General features: G+C 38.2%; 1 protein-coding gene across 1 annotated transcript; it reads right to left on the bottom strand.

Annotated features, from left to right (window-relative positions):
- Positions 1-1,019: 1,019 nt before the first annotated feature.
- On the bottom strand, positions 1,020-19,965 carry ZNF207 (zinc finger protein 207). The gene is made up of 12 exons (XM_055320522.1): positions 19,776-19,965; positions 18,197-18,323; positions 13,070-13,208; positions 11,026-11,193; positions 10,822-10,897; positions 10,268-10,315; positions 9,122-9,192; positions 6,901-7,058; positions 5,615-5,707; positions 4,333-4,575; positions 3,581-3,740; positions 1,020-3,404 (listed from the first exon to the last, which is right to left on the bottom strand). Exons 1-12 carry the CDS (start codon positions 19,814-19,816, stop codon positions 3,244-3,246), a joined length of 1,485 nt encoding a protein of 494 aa, XP_055176497.1. The 5' UTR covers positions 19,817-19,965; the 3' UTR covers positions 1,020-3,243.
- Between the last annotated feature and the right edge of the window lie 3,667 nt (positions 19,966-23,632).

The raw sequence follows: 23,632 nt of genomic DNA on the forward strand, positions 1-23,632 counted from the left end.
TTGGGGACATAAATATCCAACAGCCATAAAGCTGTGAAAGCCCCTATAAGGAATAAAATAAATCCCACTTGCCTCAGACTGAACAGGGCAACACTGAGACTCAGCCTCAGCCTGTCCTATGGCAGGGCTATAGGAAGAAGAAAATTTTAATTTTAGAAAAACATTACCCAATTAATTTAAAAGACATGCATTAAAAAAAAAGTCCCAATGATCAAGCAAGCAAAGGAAAAAAGAGCAGCTCTTTAAAAAAAACAAAACAAAACAAAAAAAACTATCGTCTGCTATAATTTCACTCTGAACCCATACTTTTTTTTGTTGGGGGATCTTCCCCCAAATAACTAAGTTCAATTAAGCTAAGTTTAAGCTCAATTTGTAATTTGATCAGTGGAATAGGAGTACACTAGGAGTCTTTTTCCAATTCCTAATGGTAAATGTGTGCAATCATTACTAAAAATAAAAGTATTCAAATTAAATGATTAATTCCAGCAGCCACTCAAAAAGTTGATCCTCACTTGCTGGTCTTGTTCTGTCATACATACAGTAGGTAAAATCAACACACAATAGAAACTAGTGCCAGACAAAACGTTAAGTCGCTTTTTTGGCTTTTTTTTTTTTTTTAAAGGTGATATAGAAGTGGACTAAGGGAGAGCCAAAGTTGGCAATCCCATTAATCTTACAACTTCCTAAATTATGGCAATCACAATGCCTGCCTGAATGAATACAGCAAGTCCTAAAGGATGTCTTCTGTGAGGGCAGATGGAAGTTTACTTCAACTCAACTCCATCTACTATTTAAGGGAAGGATAAGTCAAAGTAAGAGTTAATTATTTCAACATGGTTTGTTCCATTCATGATTTAACCACACTATGGACCCCAGAAGCAGTTAGGTAAAAGGGATTTTCTAGAAGCTTAATTATGCTGATGCATGCACATATTATACCTAAAATATACCAAATGGGCACCATCTGAGCCATATACCTAACACAACACAGGAGACGGTGTGCTTAAGTGACATGCATAACACTTTGGATTAACTTTTAATTAAAAGTAAAGCTCTACAATTTATTTAAAAGCAGTAAGATTTTCTCCCTTCAGAAAGCAACCTTGATATAAAATGTTATCATTGCATTAAATGTAAATAATGCTCTGCATTAATTTTTGAAACATTACTAACCCATTTGTATTTTGTTGTTAATTAAGCCTGTACATTAAATGCCTGAGAGACATTTGGTTTCGGAAAACATTTCCTATCTAATTATTCTAAACGTAATCACGCCATTTTAACTTACAGATTTTCAACACAAGTTCTTCTTTGGCAGTCTGATAAATGTGCTGCCAAATCTAAGTGTTATATTAATTCCAAAACTACTTAGTAAGCAGGTGTTTGGTAAGGGAAAGGGTATGGGCCTTAGCTGCTGGCAGAAGAAACGCGTTCTTGGTAATACACAGATGCTGCCTTTTCAAGCTACTGAATTTTTCTGAACTTCAATGGTACCACAAGAAAAGAGCTATAAAACATTTCACTGGAGCAAAATACCCAATTTAAGACAGCATGCAGCTTTGTAAATATTTGTTGCTTAAATGAATGACTTTCACTTGTTGCTTAAATACAGACTCTTTATGATTAAAAGTTTTCAGCATTTCCCTACAAGGTTAAAAAATTTTTTCAAAGACAAAAACCCCGATTTCATGTCGTATCTACACCTTCACATATAGGTTATAAAGAATTATCACCATTTTCTTAGAAGTCTTAACTTTACGTTGAGAAAAACTCAACTTGAGCTCATTGTATTAATATTATGCAGGTCATTTGATCATAGATAACCACGGAACTACCCTGCAAAAATAGATTTTAAAAAATGGATGCCAAAAAATGTCAACAAGAGCTGTATTGTAGGATACTTGTAACAAAGATATATCGAACAGCAGTGTCACCTCTACCAAAAAGTTGTTCACAGGACACAGTAACATTCAAATTCCCAAGAATGAAAAGGTTAAGAGAAAAACCATTGAGGATTTATAATAAAAGAACGTAGCCATCTTAAAGAAATAATGTAATTTCCAGGAGCATAATAAAATAAAAAAATTTGAATCCATCTGTTAACCATCCTAACAGAGGCACATTTAGATCATTTGGCATTATACTTAGAAAAGATTCCAACCCATTAACAGCAAAAACTATTACTGCATGCACCTAAGCTTCTAGAAGTTTGCACCTGAAAAGCTTCTGAGGTCCACGCAGTATTGCAGTCTCAAAAATAATCAGAAGGAAATGAATGGGTCTGGCACTAGGCTCTAAGCTTTATCAGCAGGGAAGAGGACATACTAAGGTTTACATTTTAAGTATCTAGGACATCTAATGTAGTGACACCAAGGGTGAGGAATGGTGACACAATATAAAGATTTCATACTCACTATATAATGACTCATATATACCTAAGTTTTTCTGTCAACTTAAGCACTAACATACAATTCTATATATAATGTCCAGTTTAAAACATGCAGCTAAGCAACACCTACAATTCAAAGACAGAATCCAATGATTTATCAAAACTGTATCAGTAACTATGAATTTTATTATGTGGACATCTACTGTGGCATGCATCTGTACAAACCTTTCAGGCAGTGGTCCACAGCTGGGTTATGAATAAAAAGGCATAAGTTTTTCTCTCATTTTATTACAATGAAGTTTAACAGTACAGAAAAGTCACATGACCTTGGTGGGTCAGATATCTTAAACCCTGCAACATGAGGAACTCTAAATACATTAAATATTGTTATACATTCAGACTTCCAATGTACAGGTCTTGGAAACAGTTACAGCCCTCACCAAGCTAGGTTGGGGACATGAAGTCCAACAGCATCTGAAATGCTGTGAAGGCATAACTTTACAAATAGCAATGTAAGCTTACAGAACTTGCCTTTATTAAGGTGGTATGTTCATGTAATTCCAGCGCCTTCACAATATAACGAACCAAATTTACTATACTTCACTTCTAAAAACCTAGATGAAACATGAAAAAGAAGCCATACAGTATAAATTGCAACTTCAGGAAAAGTTCCTGCTTTATTATTCCAAATAATTTTTCCCATGTAAAATAAATGTCCAATAGTTCCTGGTATGTGGGAAGATAATGTTTGTTAAAGTCACAATGAAGCCTTATTGACGGAAGCTTGGCTATATAAACAGCACAAGTTGAGAAAAGGTTTAATCTCCAAACCTATTAGATTGGATGAAGTAAGATCAGTAACGGCCACCTTGCGACATTACAGGAGGTCTCATTCCCATCGGAGGTCGAGGAGGCCCACCTTGGTAAGGGGGTACCATTGGCGGTCCCTGCCCATACGGTGGCATAGCACCAGGAAGGTAACCTGGCATGCCTTGATGATGACCACCATACTGACCTAAAAAACACATTTAAAACACAAAAAATAGATTGAGTTTGTGCTTTATACTTTTAAATGCAATGTATTTTGCAGATAAATTTATGTGTATACTCAGAAAACCCACTACATACAAATACAGCAAATATAAATACAATAAATAATTAATTCAGAAATAAATTTCTAAAAAGAAATACCATGAGGCGGCATTGGGGGTCTCATTCCTTGTTGTTGTGGGATGCCTGGCTGTGGTGGCATCATACCTCCAATAGGTCCAACTGGTGGATTACCAATAGGAGCCTGTCCTGGTCGAGGAAGGTTACGTTGATATTTAGGTAACTGCGCCCTTCTCTCTTCCTACAAATAAAAATAAACACAATGTTAAACATCTGAATGGATGCAGAAAGTTATTAAGCATAGAAGGCAAACATCCAAAATCTTACAGAGTAACTTTTTAAAAATGTACCCTTACTTCCCAATCATTATTTTTCCTCCACAAACCAGTACAACTATTTAAATCTCAATGCCTCAAGAAAACCTCACCTAATTTTATATCTGAAAAATAGCTAACAACATTCCAGGAATTATACACTGCCTCAGTAAGAAGTGTCTAGTGAATAAAGTAGATAAGCTTCAAAGGATCTGTAGAATCTACCTCACATTTAACAATTTCATCATTTACTAATATATGTGTAACTAAAATGATTTTTGACTTAAGAACCCAACTTACTGTTTTCTTTTAAAAATAGTCTGGGAGCAGAGGAAAGAGTGTGTCTAAGATCAAAACACAATATTCACTTTATTTTGTGGTTCTTAAAAATCAGAATAATAAAAACCACATAGTAAGCATCAAATTTGATTGTAAGATGACTGAACAAATTAGTATTTTAAAAAAAGTTGCTACAATGGTATTTAAACTATGCTAGTTAAAAGCCTATAAAAAACTTACCAGTGATATATCCTCATCTGGATGGATCAACTTACTGGTTGCACTGGTTGTCGTAAGTGTAGCAGGCTTACTTGTTATTGAAGCTGCTGGTTTAGCTGCAGTGCTATTTGTTGTACTAGTGGTTGAAGCTGTAGACTGTGTATAAGCAGGGAACGTAGGCTTTGGGGGTTCTGTAGTTGTTGCAGGGGTACTATTTAAGGGCTTGAAATCTGTACCAACAGGTCCTTGGACAGCTGCCTGAGCCTGGAAAACACAATCTTTCATTAATGGAACGTAAAACGCAAAATTGAATATATCTACTATAATTAACTTAAGTGAGATACCAACATTCAATAAAGTACCAAACTTTAAATGAAATTAAAACAAAGTTAACATAATAAAAACTCCGCAAAAATCAAGATACGTAAGAATATCAAAAGATGCTGAGTCAAAGTCACATCCAAAACTCAACAGTGGAAATAAAACAAGACTGCAAATGTAACTTCTAAGATGTTATCTACCTTCTCACCAAAATTTACTTGCTATACAATTGCTATTCAAAGCTTTGCATTTATTTCAGACTTATGAAATACATTTTATCAGAATAGCATGTTCTACTTTTACTACTCTAGATTAGTTTAATCTACCAAGCACCTCAAAAAAAAAGTTAGAAATTACAAAAATAAAAATGTTTGGATAAATTTGTTACTAAGCATAGCATATACAGTATATCAGTGGTGACATGTTCAAGATGTCCCTTCAGAAATTATTTTCTATATAAAAATATAGATATTATACAGATAGATTATATAGATAATACAATGTCCTCCCAATTAACAATGGCTAGATGATTATCATGGACCAAAGGGTTTAAGTAGGATCTTCTAAGCATAAAGTTACCAGTAATAAATGAGTTACTTCCCGTAATACCAAACATCTGAAACATGAGGACTCAGGCCAACTTTAGAACCAAATGCAGAGTACTAAATTCCCTTACATTATACGTGATGCATTAAACAGCATAAATCAAAAAAGCTTAATCATGCATCAGGGTAACCATTGGCCACTATAACCCATTTACTGCTTACATGCTTTTAACCCTTTAGAACCTTAGGAGTTTGGGGTACATTTTTTCTGTTAATGAGTTCAAATTTTCAAATACCATTGATTTTTATACCATTAACTTTACTTTTAAAAAATTAAACAGTATATTTTTGGGAAAAGATTTAGTTTTAAAGTAGGGTCCAAAGGGTTAAGTTTATAAAGCCATTTTAACAATTTTAAACTGCAACTTCCTGCGTACTTGTGCTGTGCTAGGAAACAGAGCTTTAGAAGATGCAGACAGACTTTCTGAATTGGATGAAGCTGTACTTGAGCTTGTTACAGGTGTCCCCATCTGTAGCATAAAAGAAAGGAAACAGTGAAAAGTCTCCAAACAAATGGGTGAAAATAAGCCACGTGGTAGACTTTTTTTTTTTCAGTATAGATTGCATTTTTACAAACGCAAAATATAATGCAATCAAATCTGATTTAAAGAGGCAGTTAATGCATTTACAATAAACAAGGCGACAGTATAAGCCTCAAAAAAAAGTTTTTTATTCTATTTCTATACCAATAAACCTAACCAGTTTCTTTTCTAAAACTGGATGTGTCTTTGCACTGTGCTATTTCAAAAATGATACCTTCAACTGAAAATAAAGATGCATTACTACTGACACTTCAATCCAATTCTCTATCAATGACAAGGTTTTTGTCCTAAGTTTGACATTTCTCAATAAACAAAATCCCCACCTGAAAAACCCAAGTTATGTGCTTACAGGGGACTTAATAAGTAATGCGTGTAACTTAGCAAATACAAATTGAAAAAAAAAATCAAGAAAAGAAAACCTCTATAGGATAATGTTAAATTGAAAAATAGAGAACATACATCCTGATCTTTTTTTTTATACATCCTGATCTTAATTCTGAATACATCTGTCTAATTTTTAATACAACTGGGACAAAAAAAGAAAAAGTCACAATTATACAGATACTATATATAACGAAAGCATCTTTAACTTCTGAGTTCTGAAAAAGACATTCAGTAGGAAAGATTAAGTCTAATAAGTGGGTCAAATGATATCCTTCCTCCAAAAGTATAGCAATGTCATAAGGAGTCCAACAAATGATTTGCTGAGGTCTTAGGATTTTCACCTTTGACTCTGATTTCATTCCACTCACAGTTTAAGAGATAAAGGATTAATTATTTAAATATTTAATTGTAAATTGAATATTACAATTCAATTGTAAATATTATCTTGTATTTAAGTCCCCAGAAATTAAACTTTCATTTCTAACTAAAGCTAAGGAATAACCAGAGTTCACAGCTATGAAAAAAAAAAACTATCTGGCTCTTGTCAATCTTTTTTGAGTAGAGGAAATCAATGTGTGTAAACATGGAAGAGAACAGGACACTTCTTTGTATTTAATAAATTATATTAAAAAGATTATAAACAAAAAATTGATCTATAACAGTTTCAAGGATTTCTACAAACAACTACACTTTACCTTTAACTATACGTGCACTCCTTTCCAGGAATGTCACCTTACCTGTCCAGCACTGGGGAAAAGAGGCTTCGTAACTGGAGGCTGTGGAGCAGGAACTGTTGCTGTCGGTGCAGGTGGTCTATTAAGAATGCCTGGGGCTGAAACAGCCTGTGCTTGAGTCATTGGAGGAATTCCAGGACGGGGAACAGGAGGGGGCATACCTGTAGAGAAGAAATGTAGGGGAATGGGTATGTTGAAACATTTAGTTCAGAAAAAAAGTTCCCAAAACTTTATTAACATGCTCTCATAAGCAAACAAGTAAATAAATAAAGCAAACTTCTATACTACAAAGTTACTGATGCACTGTTCAATTCAATGAAATCCAAACAACTCAGGCATTTGTCCACTGGAACAATCTTGCCTCAACCTTTCTATTCCTTTGCGTGTCCTCAGAATTTTGAGAAGTGAGATACCACTAGAGATTCTATATATGAGGAAAGCAGCAATTAAGCCTACTGATGGTTACTGATTTGGCAACTTGTGACACATGAGAATTACTTCCATCATCCAACAGCTGGATGCTCTCTGAACTCAAATTACTGTAAAAACTTTTGGTAGGTCATATACCCATAAATATTTTTCCAGAAAACAATTTATTAACTAATAAGCTAATTAATTAAATAAACCAGTTATTTGTTTCTGTAAGCACTTTAGAGATGATCTTTAAGTAATCTCTACACCCAACATGGGGCTCAAACTCAAAACCCAAGATCAAGTTGAATGCTCTAATGACTGTGTCAGCCAGGTGCCCCTCATTTAAGCACCTGAAATAAATTTTCTTATAAAATCCATCACTAGTGCACTCTTCATACTTCCTCAACATAACTTTGCCTAAAACCATCTCAAAATATAACATATATGGAGCTACTGTCTATAAATTAATGGTTGCTCTGGCAATGATGCTAATTTTGCTGCTGCTTTATTTTTCCTGTTCCTCTTACATCAACTATCACTTAATGCACTTCTAAATCTGCTATCAACTGCAAAACAAACTTGCTAGAATTACATATAAAAAGGAAACCAAAAAATTTTTTTAAAAATTAAAAAAAAAAAAAAAAAAGCAAGGAAACCAACTGAGAAAGCCTCATGAAGGCCTCTGTGGCACACCTACTTGGCTAACCATATTCCACTCCCCACATTATAGGATACAAAAGTCAAGATAAGGTTTTTGTTTTTTACAGGCTTCTCTCAGCTAGAGGGTCTGTTAGACCTGTTTGTGGATAACGGTAATAAGCTAGGAAGCTTCTGGGAGAGTTACTTTGCTCCCTTAATAAAAGAAGAGCACTGTGCTGTTGACACCCTTTCTTGGCAGAGTTCTAACAACTGAGTGATGTGTCTGAGGGAGAAAAGCTACAGTTAACCAAAAAATAAAAAAATAAAATACATGGGTTCTTGATATCACCAGCCACTGAAGCTACTTTTCTTTTTTTGTTGAGACAATAAATGCCTATATTTTTAAATATGGTCTGATCAGTTTCTCCATTACTTGTCAAAAGACTCTCTGTTACTCATCTAAAATACTTTTTTCCCCTCGTCTAAAACATTCCTAACAAATACAATCCCTCTTAAGATATATGAACTTTGGTGCATAGGTTGCGACTCATTTTGACTGCTTCAAAACCTGTTTATTATCTGTTTCAAAACTCAAAAACATGGGATCCCTGGGTGGCTCACAGCAGTTTAGTGCCTGCCATTGGCTCAGGGCGTGATCCTGGAGTCCCAGGATCGAGTCCCGCATCGGGCTCCCTGCTTCTCCATCTGCCTGTCTCTGCTCCCCTCTTTCTCTCTGTCTCTCTCATGAATGAATAAATAAATAAACAAAATCTTAAAAAAAAAAAAATCAGAAAGGGAGACAGAACATAAAGACTCCAAGACTCCTAACTCTGGGAAACGAACTAGGGGTGGTGGAAGGGGAGGAGGGTGGGGGGTGGGGGTGAATGGGTGACTTGCACTGAGGGGGGCACTTGACGGGATGAGCACTGGGTGTTATTCATTGCACTGAACACCAATAAAAAATAAATTTATTAAAAAAAAAACCTCAAAAAACAAAAACCAAAACCAAAAGCACACAGTCCATGCTAACACCTCTCCAAGTAATCGAAAAAAATAACTCACCAACCTATGGAAATTATAAATTACAAATGAACATCCACAAACCTATGTCCAAAATAGCTAATAAAGCATGCCAGTCATATTAAAAAGGAAATTATCTAACATTTCATACCTGGTGGCATACCAGGCATCAGAGGTGGTATTCCTGGTCCAGGTGGCATCATTCCACCCATTGGCATCATTCTATTAGAAAGCAAATTTCAAGAAACAAACCCAAGTTAATTAACAGTATAAATCTTTAGAAAATATTTTGGCTAAAGCCTGAAACAACAGATAAAAGACTTGAATTTGAACCCTAATATTGAAATCAATCAAGCTGAAGGAACACACAACACCAAAACAATTCTATCAAAATAAATCCTCTAAAAACCAGCAAATTCTTGGGTTTACCAGTAAAATAAGGGGGGAAAAACCAGTCTTTGTTAACAAAACATTTTCATATATTTAAAGTCACTGAGAACAATTATCCTTCCTTAATATATACAAGAGGCCTCATCTAAAATATATGATTGGAAATCAAAATCACCTTTGTCTCACTTGGAAAATATCCACACAAAACGTAAATAAAAAGGAAGAACTATTTCAGAGTCATCAGATTATTTTTCCAAAGGAAATACTGAATGTACACCGTGGAGTAAAGTTTTTCTTGGGGGTAGGATTATAAAACAAAACAAAACCCAACTACCAAAATTAAACAGTCAAAACTAATTCATAATATGCCTATTTCTACTTATAATAGCTACCTAACACTGAGCCATGATTAAAAACATAACCGTATTTATTTTCCTTCCCCTAAAAGAGCTCACCTTCAAATATCAGTGTCCAATTCACTTAAAAAGTTACAAATTTGTGAATTCTTAATTGAGGACTTTATCAAAAGATTAACTTCTATAGATTTCATTACAAGAAAACCCAATTACCTTCTATAATAATAAAGCATTTAATTTGGCAAAAGAGTATCTATTCTTTCTTACTAACAACACATTTTGCTAAATTCCATTACTTCAGTAGTTTGGGGAAAAACAGCTGCACATTTAGAAAATGCTTTATTTATATTATATGGATCTATTACTATTTCCTCACAGATGTTTTATCTCCCTCCATTAAGAGACCTGTGTCAACTAGCTTACACATTTTAGAAGTTTTAGAGAAGAAGGTTAGAAAATTTCTGAAGTCAACTGAATAGATACCATTAAACACACAAAAAAATGACATTATGATTATACCTCCTGAATTACATTATGAATGAGATGCTTACATGTTTTCACCGCAAAATGACTGGGTGTATTTTCTCTGATGATGCAATCTGTGAAAATGTATGACAAAATCAAAATCTAACTGTGATTTTCAAAATACAGTGGGAAAGTGTATTGTATACCTTTCACATCCAACAATATTTAAGTAAAAGTGATAGGCAGAGCACCTCATATTCAGTTTAGTTCTTGATGATTTGACAAATAATATCATTTACAGAGTTTGCTTCTTGTCACAACTACAAAGTGTCATGGACAGTTCTGAATCTCAGAAATATAAATCTAAAACCAACTACTTTAATTACATCAGATGCAATTGAAGCAGATGGCTGCCTACAGACATCCTAAAACCCAAAAATCTATGCTTTTCAGAGGCAAATTTATATTCCTTTAATTTATTGGTAGACTCCTTTACTACACAAGTTTAATATTTATGGAGCCCATACCTTTTAGAAGAAGAAAAAAAGGGCAAAGTAACATTTTAAAATTCTTACAACACCCAAGTTGAAAAAGATCATTACTAGGCACAAGCCCACAAGTCAATTAAAAGTTCTCTTACCCAGGTGGCATGCCTGGCATAACTGGTGGCATTCCTGGCATCAGAGGAGGAACACCTGGCATTAATGGAGGTATGCCTATAAATAAGAATTTCAACAACGAAAAATCACAAATATTAAAGGAGTAAGAGAAAGATTTTAATACTTCTACACTGTAACAATAAAAATCCTTAAAATTTTAAATTTTAAGAAACCTTATGTAATACCTGGAGGCATTCCTGGTGCTCCTGGAACCGGTGGTAGTCCTGGTTGTGCCATTGGGGGGATATAACCTTGTTGAGGCTGAACAGGCTGTGGTTGAAATGAAGTTGAAGCTGCAGAGTCATCATCATCATATTCGTCAGAATCATCTTGTTGCTTCTTTTTTTGACTCTCTGCTAAAAAAAGTTTTAATTAGTTTTTCCCATAAAATAAGAAAAACTCAGCAAATTTGACAGTCAACATTAAAAAAATTATTTCAGTGCAATTAGCTCATGAGACTTTTCTTACAAAAAGCTTCAGTCACTACTGTTCTTTTTACTCTTCAAATGTATTTTCAACCTATATTAAACAAGGTTAACTAAAGTACTTCCCCTCGTCTGATAGATGAAGTAATTTTCCTAACTCAGTTTTCTATTAAAAAACAGATTTCTGGGATCCCTGGGTGGCGCAGCGGTTTGGCGCCTGCCTTTGGCCCAGGGCGCGATCCTGGAGACCCGGGATCGAATCCCACGTCAGGCTCTTGGTGCATGGAGCCTGCTTCTCCCTCTGCCTGTGTCTCTGCCTCTCTCTCTCTGTGTGTGACTATCATAAATAAATAAAAATTAAAAAAATATTTTAAAAAAAACCAGATTTCTATTTTATCCCAAAAGGTAAACTATGATAAAAAGGTCTGACCTCTCTGCAATGCTTTTCTTTGTTTTTAAGATGTTATTTATTTATTCATGAGAGACCCAGAGAGGCAGAGACATAGGCAGAGGGAGAAGCAGGCTCCCTGCAGGCAGCCTGATGCAGGACTCGATCCCTGGAATGGGATCAGGCCCTGAACTGAAGGCAGATGCTCAACCGCTGAACTACCCAGGCACCCTCCACAAGACTTTTCAAAACAAAAAGTTTCTGGGCACTTGGCTGGCTCAGTCAGTAGAACATGCGACTCTTGATCTTGGGGTCTCAAGTTCAAAGTCTACACTAGGTGTACAGCTTACTTCAAAAAAACGAAATTTCATGGGGCACCTGGGTGGCTCAGTCATTTGAGGATCTCTTGACTTCAGCTCAGGTCATGATCCCAGGGTCACAGAGATCAAGCTCCACGTCTGGGCTCCCCAGCTCAGCACAGGATCTGCTTGAGATTCTCACTCTTTTTCTCTCTGACCACCCTGCACCCCCCAATTACCTAGGTTCTTTCTCAATAAAATCTTGAAATAATTTTCTATGTGATTAATGACTTCTACAATCTGGACAGTGATCACAAATTCCAAGACAAATAATAGCACTAAAAAAATTTTTACTATTAGTGGTAATATAATCAAATCAAAACGATTTTCAAAAACTTCAACTCTTAAAAAAAAAAACTTCAACTCTTGCTAATTCCACTTGGAATCCAGTTAGGAGCAAAAACATAATAAAGTATTTGGAATCATCCGTTTAGTATTACATATATACACAAATCAAATATACAATTCTAAACATAAAGACATAAAAAAACTATAAAACAAAATTGGAATTTTGAATAAATCTAACATCCACTATTAAATTTATACATCAAAGTGGTCGTAATGCTCTCATTAGTGAAGTTGTATTAAGAAAAATGCATACAAAAAAAAAAAAAGAAAAATGCATACATCTTAGTATTTACCTTGTGTTTTCTTTTTTAAATATATTTTTTTAACTTTTTTTTAATTTTTATTTATTTATGACAGTCACACACACACAGAGAGAGAGAGAGAGGAGAGAGAGAGAGGAGAGGCGCAGAGACACAGGCAGAGGGAGAAGCAGGCTCCATGCACCGGGAGCCCGATGTGGGATTCGATCCCGGGTCTCCAGGATCGCACCCTGGGCCAAAGGCAAGCGCTAAAACCGCTGCGCCACCCAGGGATCCCTTAACTTTTGTTTATAAAGATTTTATTTATTCATGAGAGACACAGAGAGAGAGGCACAGGGAGGAGCAGGCTCCATGCAGGGAGCCTGACGGGACTCAATCCCAGGTCTCCAGGATCATGCCCTGGGCTGTAGGCGGCGCTAAACCGCTGAGCCACCCAGGCTGCCCTTTACCTTGTGTTTTCTGTTCAAGAAGTCGTCTTCTTTCATCCATGTCTTTTTCTGGAATACCTTCCATACCATATATTTCCAATTCTATGTCAGTTCTCCCAGGAATTGCATTTGGTACAGCATCTATTGTCTCTTTATGCACCTGATATTAAAACAAACTTCTATTAGATAAAATGCTTCATAAAGTCCTTGAAGAGTAATTTGAAATTACTCAGAAAACAACTTAGTATAATGGTTAATAATAACTGGTTCTATACTGAATCTCTGGATTCAACCCCCAGTTTTGCTAGTTACTATGTGGAATTAGGCAAATCATTTAAGATTATTCCATCCATAGTACCTAACACCTAGGATCATTTTAGGTTTAAATAAAATATGATGAATATGAAAAGCACTTGGTAGAATGTCTAACACATAGTAAGGATCTGATAAGCATCAAGTTTACTACAACCTTGCTTAAGTATCAACGAACTAGCAATCCTACTCAAATCACACATATTTCAAGTTTGACTTAAAGCTTAAGAATCCGCCATATTATATTGAATTAAAATTTCCAAGAATGGATCTTGAGACAAGCCTATAGTTACAAACTACAAAAGTAACATTTACAATTAGCATTACCCATAACTAATGAATTACACCTCAGGCACTTAACACTGCCACAACAGTGATCCTGTCATTACTCTCAATTTATTTGGTACATCACAATGAGGAAGAAGTTCTATTCTAAAACACTGGAAATCTACAATTTCTTTTCCACTGTACAGTTTTTGCTAGAACAAATGTTTCTAAGACTCAAACATGGGTAACTTTTGCCAATATGGTAAAATTGTGGTCTTGGCCTCTTCAGCATCTTGCATTAACTTAGGCTAAAAAATGCCAAAGTATTTTGCCTATACTATCAGCATTACCGGAAACCTTATTAAAAATGCTAATTCTCAGGATACCCCCACCCCCACAGCATCATAAACTCTTGGGTAAGGCTGGCAATTTGTGCTTTAGTAAGCCCTCCAGGTGATTCTGAGGCATGCTCAAGCTTGAGAACCACTGATTTAGGCTAGTAATGCTTTGCACAAATTTGTCCAAACTCAATTTTTCTTTTCTCCCAAGACACTTTCACCCAAGAACAGAAAGATAATTTTAAAAGCTAAGTATTTTCTTATTTAATATGTATCTCAAAGATTTTAAGCAGTGACATGCAAATGAAATCCAGAAAATACCATAATTTTTTATCAATCTTGAACCACTGCTCCTTACTGTGATTAAAACATCAATGAATAAAGCTGCTGAACAAGTGACTTAATCACCATTTAAGTTTTTTGGAATGTTACTATTCTTGACAAGTGCAGATGAAATCTTATGTTCTCCAAAAAATAAAACTGTATTCATGTACACATTAACTTAGTCTTGGTTATATTTCTAAATGATAAAGCCAAGAATGAACATATCAAAAGCTGTTGGAAAGAAAGGAAAAATAACATGATTTACCTAACTACCTCCCAATATCCCAGCCAGAATCAGATTTCTTACAATCTTGCCTAGAAGTTGATATGGTCTTGGCTGAAAAAATAGGAGCAATCACTGATGTGAACCATCTAAATTATTAATGTCCTGGGTTTATCATCTGTAACTGGGAGGATGTATCTGATTTAACTGCCATGCCTATCTCACAGGCTGCTGTAAAATTACACAAAGACTATAAAAACAGAAGGACTTAAAGACATTACTGAAATAATTTAACTAATCTCCTTCTATTTCAATTCTATTTCTCTGCTCTTCCTTATTGTACAACTTCTTGAAAGAGTGCCTCTACTTCCCTATTTTCCTTATTTTCTCTTAAAAGCACCCCAATCAGGCTTTCATCCTCATCCTTCTAGGATGAGGTAAGTGACCAATGACCTCCACTTTGATTAATCCAACCTCAGTCCCTTCTTCCTTGATCTACCACCCACACTTCACCCATATTTGACTCAGTTAAATAATTCCTTTAAACATTTAATTTGGTTTCCAGGGCACTATTCTCTTGGATTTCCTACCTTTTCAATGTTCTTGAATGGTTATATTCTAATCTTCCAACCTTTAAATCCTGGGTGTGGCCTAAAGTGGAGTCCTTGCACCTCTTTTATATCTATATTCTACTCCCTAAGAAGAACAGACATCTAATATCATGGGTTAAAATAGCCATCCTTATATGGTATCTTTCCAAATTTCTATCTCCAGCTTCCACCTCTCTGAACCTCAGGCTTGTAGATACAACTGCTTATATGATATCTTCAATTGGATATTCAATAGACCTTCTCAACATTAAACACCCATACTCAAAATTAACATAACACAATCTTGGGGCACCTGGGTGGCTCAGTCATTTAAGTGCCCAACTCTTGGTTGGACCATCTCAGGTCATGATCTCATGGGTCTGTGGGACTGAGCCCCCAGCACCTTACTCCGTGCTTGGCGGGTTGTCTGCTTGAGGATTTTTTTCCTCTGCCCCTTCCTCCACTCACTCTCTCTCTAAAATAATCTTTAAAAAAAATTTTTTTTAAACATAACACAATGCTGATATCCTCACCTCTAAGCCAATTCTTCTGTAGCTTTGTACATCTCAGTCCATGAATACTCATCTCTCACTCCTCAAACCAAAAACCTTCAGATCTTCTAACTCCTCACTTTCTTATACTCCACATCTAATCTGCCAGCAAATTCTGGTTCTCTGTCATCATCACCTCTTGCCTGGAATACTCTAGACATTCTAAGTATTCTCTTTTTTTTTTTTAATTTTTATTTATTTATGATAGTCACACACACAGAGAGAGAGAGAGAGGCAGAGACACAGGCAGAGGGAGAAGCAGGCTCCATGCACCGGGAGCCCGACGTGGGATTCGATCCCGGGTCTCCAGGATCGCGCCCTGGGCCAAAGGCAGGCGCCAAACCGCTGCGCCACCCAGGGATCCCCATTCTAAGTATTCTCACTGCCCTCTGCAACCTAATCTCAACCCCACAGCCAGGATAATCATTAAAAAAAAAAAAAAAAAAAAAAAAAAAGTGACCCCGAGTATGCTGTACCTCTCTCAAACCTCCCATTTCATTCAGAATTAAAAAAAAAAAACAGCCTACAGTAAGTAAGCCCTCCTATATAAAGCTGTTATATTCCTTTTCCTATTCTATTAATATAGAATAGGGGCAGCCCCGGTGTGCAGCAGTTTAGCGCTGCCTGAAGTCCAGGGTGTGATCCTGGAGACCCAGGATCGAGTCCCATGTCAGGCTCCCTGCATGGAGCCAGCTTCTCCCTCTGCCTGTATCTCTGCCTCTCTCTCTCTCTGAATAAATAAATAAATCTTTAAAATACATATATATATATATATATATATATATATATATATATGAAAATATTCCTATATGTAAGGGTCTTTCATTTGCTATTCCCTGGAAGCTTTCTCTTACTTCCTTTCAGATCTCTGTTCAGATGTCAGCTTCTTTTTTTTTTTCAATTTCATTTATTTATGAGAGAAAGAGAGGCAGACACATAGGCAGAGGGAGAAGCAGGCTCCATGCAGGGAGCCCGATGTGGGACTCGATCCCGGGTCTCCAGGATCACACCCTGGGCCGAAGGCACCTGGGTGGAAGGCAGGCGCTAAACTGCTGAGCCACCCAGGGATCCCCCCAGGTGTCAGCTTCTCATTCAGGCCTTTCCTACCTTGTGGCCCTCCCTATGCCCCCTACCTAGTTTTAGTTTTCTCAATCACCACCAAAAAACAAACTAAATATTTAGTTTATTTTCTTCCACCATATAAATCTAAATTCCACAATGGGGATTTTTTTTCACTGCTATACACATAGTGCCTCTAGCACAATGCCCTCTCATAGGAACTTTTTGTGATAAATAGTAATAATCTGTAACTAAACTAGCCAACATAGTCATCCACCAGCCACATTTGACTGAGCACTGGAAATGTGACTATAATGTGATAGAGATGTTAAATATTTAATTTTTATATTAAACTTCTTTTAGGGCAGCCCCGGTGGCGCAGTGGTTTAGCGCCGCCTGCAGCCTAGGGCGTGATCCTGGAGACCCTGGATCAAGTCCCACTGTCAGGCTCTCTGCACGGAGCCTGCTTCTCCCTCTGCCTCTTTGTGTGTGTGTGTGTGTGTCTATGAATAAATAAATAATCTTTAAAAAAAATAAAATAAAATAAACTTCTTTTAAATAGCCTCATGTAACTAGTGATTGCTACTAGTGGAGAATTGTGGGTCTAGCACGTAGCAGGCTCTAAAATTTTTTTTTCTAAAATATTTTTGAATGGATACTATTGTTATAATGATATACTTGAAGTGAAAATGATCTATATAAACTTACTTTCTTTCATAAACTTATTTTTAAACTTGGGGAACCATCTTATTTTAATTTACCTCCCTGCCTCCTACCAACAGTAGTTTCCAATGAATAAGGATTTGCTCATCTCACATCTCTCTAGGGTCCAATTAGGCAAAAATTCAGGCAGCTCTAGGATTGGCAAAAGTAGAAGAAATAACGTTGAATAAGACATAATGGCACTTACTAGGTCTTTAAAAATATAAATTGTAAAGCTCTCCCTACCTAGTAGTGAAAAAACTCAAGAAAACCAGAAATTACCAAATGAAACCCAATGTTACCATTCCAAAAGAGGTCCATGGAATAACTGAAGTAAGCCTATCCCCAGGCAACAGAATATAACAAATCCTTCAATGGCAGTGAGTAATGGTAACTAATTATGCATTAATTCTCATGGGATTAGAACTGGTCAGACTGACCACAAAATTCAAGGCACTGATCCTTGTTCTTTAACCCAAGTACAGAGTAGGAGATAGTTTGGGACCTCAATTTAATTGTCACCAAGATCATCTAGGATAAAAAATATTATCAGTAATTCAGAAATAAACATTATCAACACGAACTTTCCTTAAATGTAAAGAAAAAAAAAAAACCCCAATTATCTTAATGGCTAAAAAAGTGTTTGGTTTTTTTAAAAGCTGACTAACCACATCTGATCTTTTGCAATAAACGAAACCCTACAGCTGTCAAATTCAAAAATTTTTTCCATGGGATTTCCAAAGAAGGGAGTAAAAATTAAATACAGAAAAAAAAATTCTTACCTGCATGCAATGAATAGCTAAACCAGGTCCTGTGTACAACTTCTTATGACATATATGGCATTTAAAATGTTTTGCTTTTTGGTGCTGTATAAGAATCTTCTCATCATCAAAATCTCTATTACAATACCTGATCAATGTTGTTAAGGTACAAAAAAACAGTAAGGACACTGCTTACAAAAAAAAAAGTGTCCTATAAGAGAACAGAAGCAATGTTAAAATATAAAAAGTTAAAACCAAAAACAAAAATGTACTTTATACAAACTTTACTTCTGATATTTATTCTACAATTGGAATTATCTCGCTATGTAATTCTATTAGATTTCCTGGAAACCCTTAATCTCTTCACCACCTCCAAATAAACACATCTCAGTAATCAGCAATACAGTTTTGTCAAATCCCTACATATAACAAAGATTTAAGTGAAACTGACTTTTGCGTTCAGTATTTCAACAATTAAAAAGCACACTGTGGACTGAAGAGTTCAATGCTTAAAAATCCCCAAGTTTATGTCAGACTGAATTTCAAAATAGAAATTAAGTAGAAAACAAAAATAATCGAAATATTAAAAATCTACCCAGTATCTGGAATTTGAGAATATTTATATTATTTAGATCCAAAAATAAGCTCATAGTGGATTAAGAATAACATAATTTCGTATGAACAATCCATTAGGCTGTAACTCCTTTACAAATTTCTTTTGCCAAGAATCTGTTAAAACTCACAGAGACGTACACTAATAAAACAGCATTTTTATCTCACTAGGTAGGTTTTCCTAAAAGCACATGAAAAAAATTAGTGACCGTTTTTCAACTACCATATAAATAAATGCAATTCTCTAAGAAACCCCTTTTTAAGTACAAAACAGTCGAGTAAAATCAGTTTTAATGTAAGGTGTATTAGCGCTTCCGGAAAATGTATTAGAAAGACGCCACGTTTTAGTAAGCAATAAGTAGCATTTTTTTTTTTTTTAGTCTTCCAAAGCCAGGTAATACACCCTAAGAAACTCCACCCTCTAAGAGAGCGCTCCTCGAAGATTAAGGCGCCAGCGGGTGAGACGCGGAAGCTAGTTCTCCCCCCACACACTCCGGCCAAAAAAAAAAAGGGGGGGGGTGTGCTGTTTCGAAACCAGGGTTGACTAACACAAGCCTTTAACCACTGAATCTACAACAGAACGGAAAAAGTGGGTGACAAGACTCCGGAAGATCTTCCCTAACCCTCCATGTACTCCATCAGCGTATTCTACTGAAAATAAGTCCCTTTGTTGAACTGCACCAAAACAACGGAGGGGGGCCGAACATCCTTAGGGGACACTGTCCTTGGTGGCGGGGTCCAACGGAGCACCGAAGCAAGAACCTCCTGAGTCACGGAGTCCCACGACCCCCAACTGCCAGAGCCTGACGGCCTAGGGACTTCCCTTTTCTGCGAAGTCTTCCCAAATCCGGCTCTGGCCACCAAGCCACCCACCTCGAGGCCTAGATCGCGGACACCCTCCGCCACAGGCCGGAGCAAGGCCTCCCAGTCCCAGCCACCACCAACCGGCGCCCCCGCTCGGCCTCGACTTCGAACCGATAAAGGATATCAGCACCACGGCTTCAGCTGCTTCTTCTTCTTGCGACCCATAACTGCGTTCTACTGACAAAGTAAAACGGGGGAGGAGGGGACAAGCAGGAAAAACGAGGCAAAAATCGTTCACTCGTCCGAGCCAACGGCCACGACCGCGTCCCACAGGAAACAGACACAAAATGGCCGACGCCCTCGTTCGCCGCTCTGCTCCCGTCTGGCACTGCGGCCGGAGGCGGTGCCAGGCAGGGGAAGGGTCACATGACGCAGGCCTCCTCCCTGAGTGGGTGGAGACTCGTGGCCGCTGAGGTGCGGCCGCCATCTTGTCGGTGTAAGCTATCCGGGCTCTCGTGTGGTGGCGCTTGGTGATCCCTCCGGTTTCCTTTGTAAGGGGGCAGGCGCCTGAGGAACGCCGCCGAGACACCGGCCAATTGAAGAAGAAAAAAAACAAAAAAAAACAAAAAACGAAACAAAGCCTGGAAAGGTGGTTAGGGTCATTAAGGACAGACTACAAATCATGAATAATGAGACAGAGCCCAACTTTTAACTTTCGTTTCATTGCCCGGATGAATCGTTGATGTAGTAAGTGTTGGGCATTTGCTTGTTACGGGTGAAGTTAAAGAAACGGCAGTCTCCGCTTTGTAATTCGGAGATGGGTGGCAGAGGAGTAACCGAGGCCGTGCGGTGGGTGCCGTGAGTGGGGGAAATACAAGGTGTTGCAGACCTCCGGAGGGGAGCCCCCAACGGGGTCCTGGCGGCCACTGGGAGTGATAAGAAAGGTCTTCTGAGGGGATCCCTGGGTGGCTCAGCGGTTTAGCGCCTGCCTTTGGTCCAGGGCATGATCCTGGAGTCCCGGGATCGAGTCCCGCATCGGGCTTCTGCATGGAGCCTGCTTCTCCCTCTGCCTGTGTCTCTGCCTGCCTCTCCTGTGTCTCTCATGAATAAATGGATAAAATCTTAAAAAAAAAATTAAGAAAGAAAGGTCTTCTGAGAGGTCAGTGGGAGCAAGGGAAGTGGAAGAGACAGAATCTCACAGAAGGAGCAAAAAGTGCAAGTCTTTGAGGCTGGGCGCCTGAGATAGAGCCGGAGCTCACGGCGCTGGCTGGTGGCAAGAGACGACAATTCCAGGGAGGAAGAGGAATCCAGGCTGGAATGGAAGAAGTCCAGCTATTCACCGGCAGCAGCATCTTGTGAGGGTCTGAACTGTGTCATTCTGTTACCCACCCCGCCCCATTCCCGCCATCCCCCACAAAGAAAAAGTAAAGTCCTGGACCCCAGTACCTCGGCACGAGACCCTAGAGCGGTGAGGAGGCAGACAGTGAATAATCCTGACGTAACGTCGGGAGTGCTGAGGGTCCTGAGGAAGAGCTAAACAGTAGAAGGGGAGGGGACAGTCTTGCTGGGATGATGGCAGAGGTTTGTGTGGGATGTGGGTTGTGTAGGGCGTTTCTGACTCTCGCTCTGAGGAGGTGGCATTTGTGAAGAGAACTGATTCGAAGGAGAGAGACATGCAGCTATCTGGGGGCATTCCAGACAGGCGTAAATTAAAAGACTGCTACGCTGCAGGGGGTGGGGTAGGGGTGTGGGGGTAAAAAGGGACCTGTTTGGGAAACACCTTGAAATGGGACCCGGACAGAACTAGCAAGGCAGAGGGTGATAGGAAATGAAGGTAGGGGATCCCTGGGTGGCTCAGCGGTTTGGTGCCTGCCTTAGGCCCAGGGCGTGATCCTGGAGTCCTGGGATCGAGTCCCACATCGGGCTCCCCGGATGGAGTCTGCTTCTCCCTCTGCCTATGTCTCTCCCTCTCTCTCATAAATAAATAAATAAATAAAATATTTAAAAAAAAAAAAAAGAAATGAAGGTAAAAGGAGCAGGTAGAGGCTAAATTATGAAGGCCTCTGTGCATCACACAACAGAGCCTTATTCTTACAATTGTTTCCAAGACCCAAGCGGAAGAATACAATATAAAGTAACGGACGCTGGGGTGGCTCAGGGCGTGATTCTGGAGTTCCAGAAGGGAGTCCCGCATCCGGCTGCCTGTGGGCGGTCTGCTTCTCCCTCTGCCTGTATCTCTGCCTCTCTCTCTCTCTCTCTCATGAATAAATAAATACAATCTTTAAAAAATAAAACAGCAGTAAAAATTATAGGTTGATCAGGGCGCCCGGCTGGCTCAGTAGGTTAAGTATCTGCCTTCAGCTCAGGTCATGATCTCAAGAGTCCTGGGATCCAGTCCTACATGGGGCTCCCTGCTCGGTGAGGAGTCTGCTTCTCCCCTCCCGGCTCCCTCCGCCCCCAGCTCTACCCCACATTTGTGCACTTGCTCTTTCTCTCTCAAATCTTTAAAAAAGATTATAGATTGATCACATATTGGCTGAGCCTCCATTTTCTTCTCATCTGTAAATTTTTTTTTTAATTTTCCTATTTAGTTAGGATAGTCACAGAGAGAGGCAGAGACACAGGCAGAGGGAGAAGCAAAGCAGGCTCCATGCCCCGGAAGCCCGATGTGGGATTCGATCCCGGGTCTCCAGGATCACGCCCTAGGCCAAAGGCAGGCGCCAAACCGCTGCGCCACCCAGGGATCCCTCTTCTCATCTATAAAATGAAGATAAACCCGTCTTATGGAGTTGGTCCAAGGATAAATGATATAAAATACAGAAATCTCCTGGCCCATGGTTACTGCTAAATAAATGATAACTATTAAAATATAAATGTTAGGGCACCCTGGGTGGCTCAGCGATTTAGCACCGCCTTCAGCCCAGGGCATGATCCTGGAGACCTGGGATCGAGTCTCACATCAGGCTCCCTGCATGGAGCCTGCTTCTCCCTCTGCCTGTGTCTCTTCCTCTCTCTGTCTCATGAATAAATAAAATCTTTTAAAAAAAATAAAATATAAATGCTATACTGATATTATTGCAGTTGGCAGTTGATAGACTAATTTGCAAAGACTAATGTCCTCGGGTTATGTTCACAGATGGTCAAGAAGCCAATAATGAGATTGTGTAAGATCACCCTAACTCTCCATTACTTTCTTGTCAGTGATTATTCTGCCTTTCCCTGTGTGCATGCTTTGGCTCTTTCAATTGTGTTGCCAGGAAAAAACAAATACTGGATTGTCTTCCTATATGTGCATATATTCCAATTCATTCTTTTTAATAGCTGCAAAGTCCTCTGGTATACAGGTGTGTTAATTTTCTATTGCTGTGGTAACAGAATTAACCACAAATTTATTATATAACAATCCTGGAGACCAGAAGTCTGGAATGTATTGGCAGGCCTGTATTTCTTCAGCAGGCTCTAGGGGAGAATCATCTATTGCCTTTCTAGCTTCTAGAGGTTGCCTAAATTCCTTGGCTTGTGATCCCAAATCACTTCAGTCTCTATATATCACAATTGTCTTCTCCTCTGATTTCCTGCCTTTTTAGAGAGATTTTTATGGTTACATTGGGCCTACTTGGATAATCCAAGATACTTATCCCTTTTCTTTTTTTAAGATTTTATTTACTCAGAGATACAGAAAAAGAAGCAGAGACTTAGGCAGAAGGAGAAGCAGGCTCCCTATGGAAAGCCTGATGCAGGACTCAATCCCAGGACCCTGGGATCACAACCTGGGCGGAAGGCAGATGCACAACCACTAAGCCACCCAGGAATCCCTAATTATCCCATTTTAAGTTCCTTACTATAATCACACCTGAAGAGTCTCTTGTATGCGAGGTAACATATTTTCAGGTTCCAGAGATTAGGATGTGGCCATCTTGGCAGGGTGGGGGGAGTGTCATTATTCTATCACTGCATGTCTACTAAAACTTATGGAATCAGTCCTCTATTGACCAGCATTCAGATTGGATCTAGTTTTTCATCATAAACTGCAAGGAATAT

The sequence above is a fragment of the Nyctereutes procyonoides genome, unplaced genomic scaffold (assembly GCF_905146905.1).
Source record: "Nyctereutes procyonoides isolate TBG_1078 unplaced genomic scaffold, NYPRO_anot_genome, whole genome shotgun sequence".
NCBI lineage: Eukaryota > Metazoa > Chordata > Mammalia > Carnivora > Canidae > Nyctereutes > Nyctereutes procyonoides.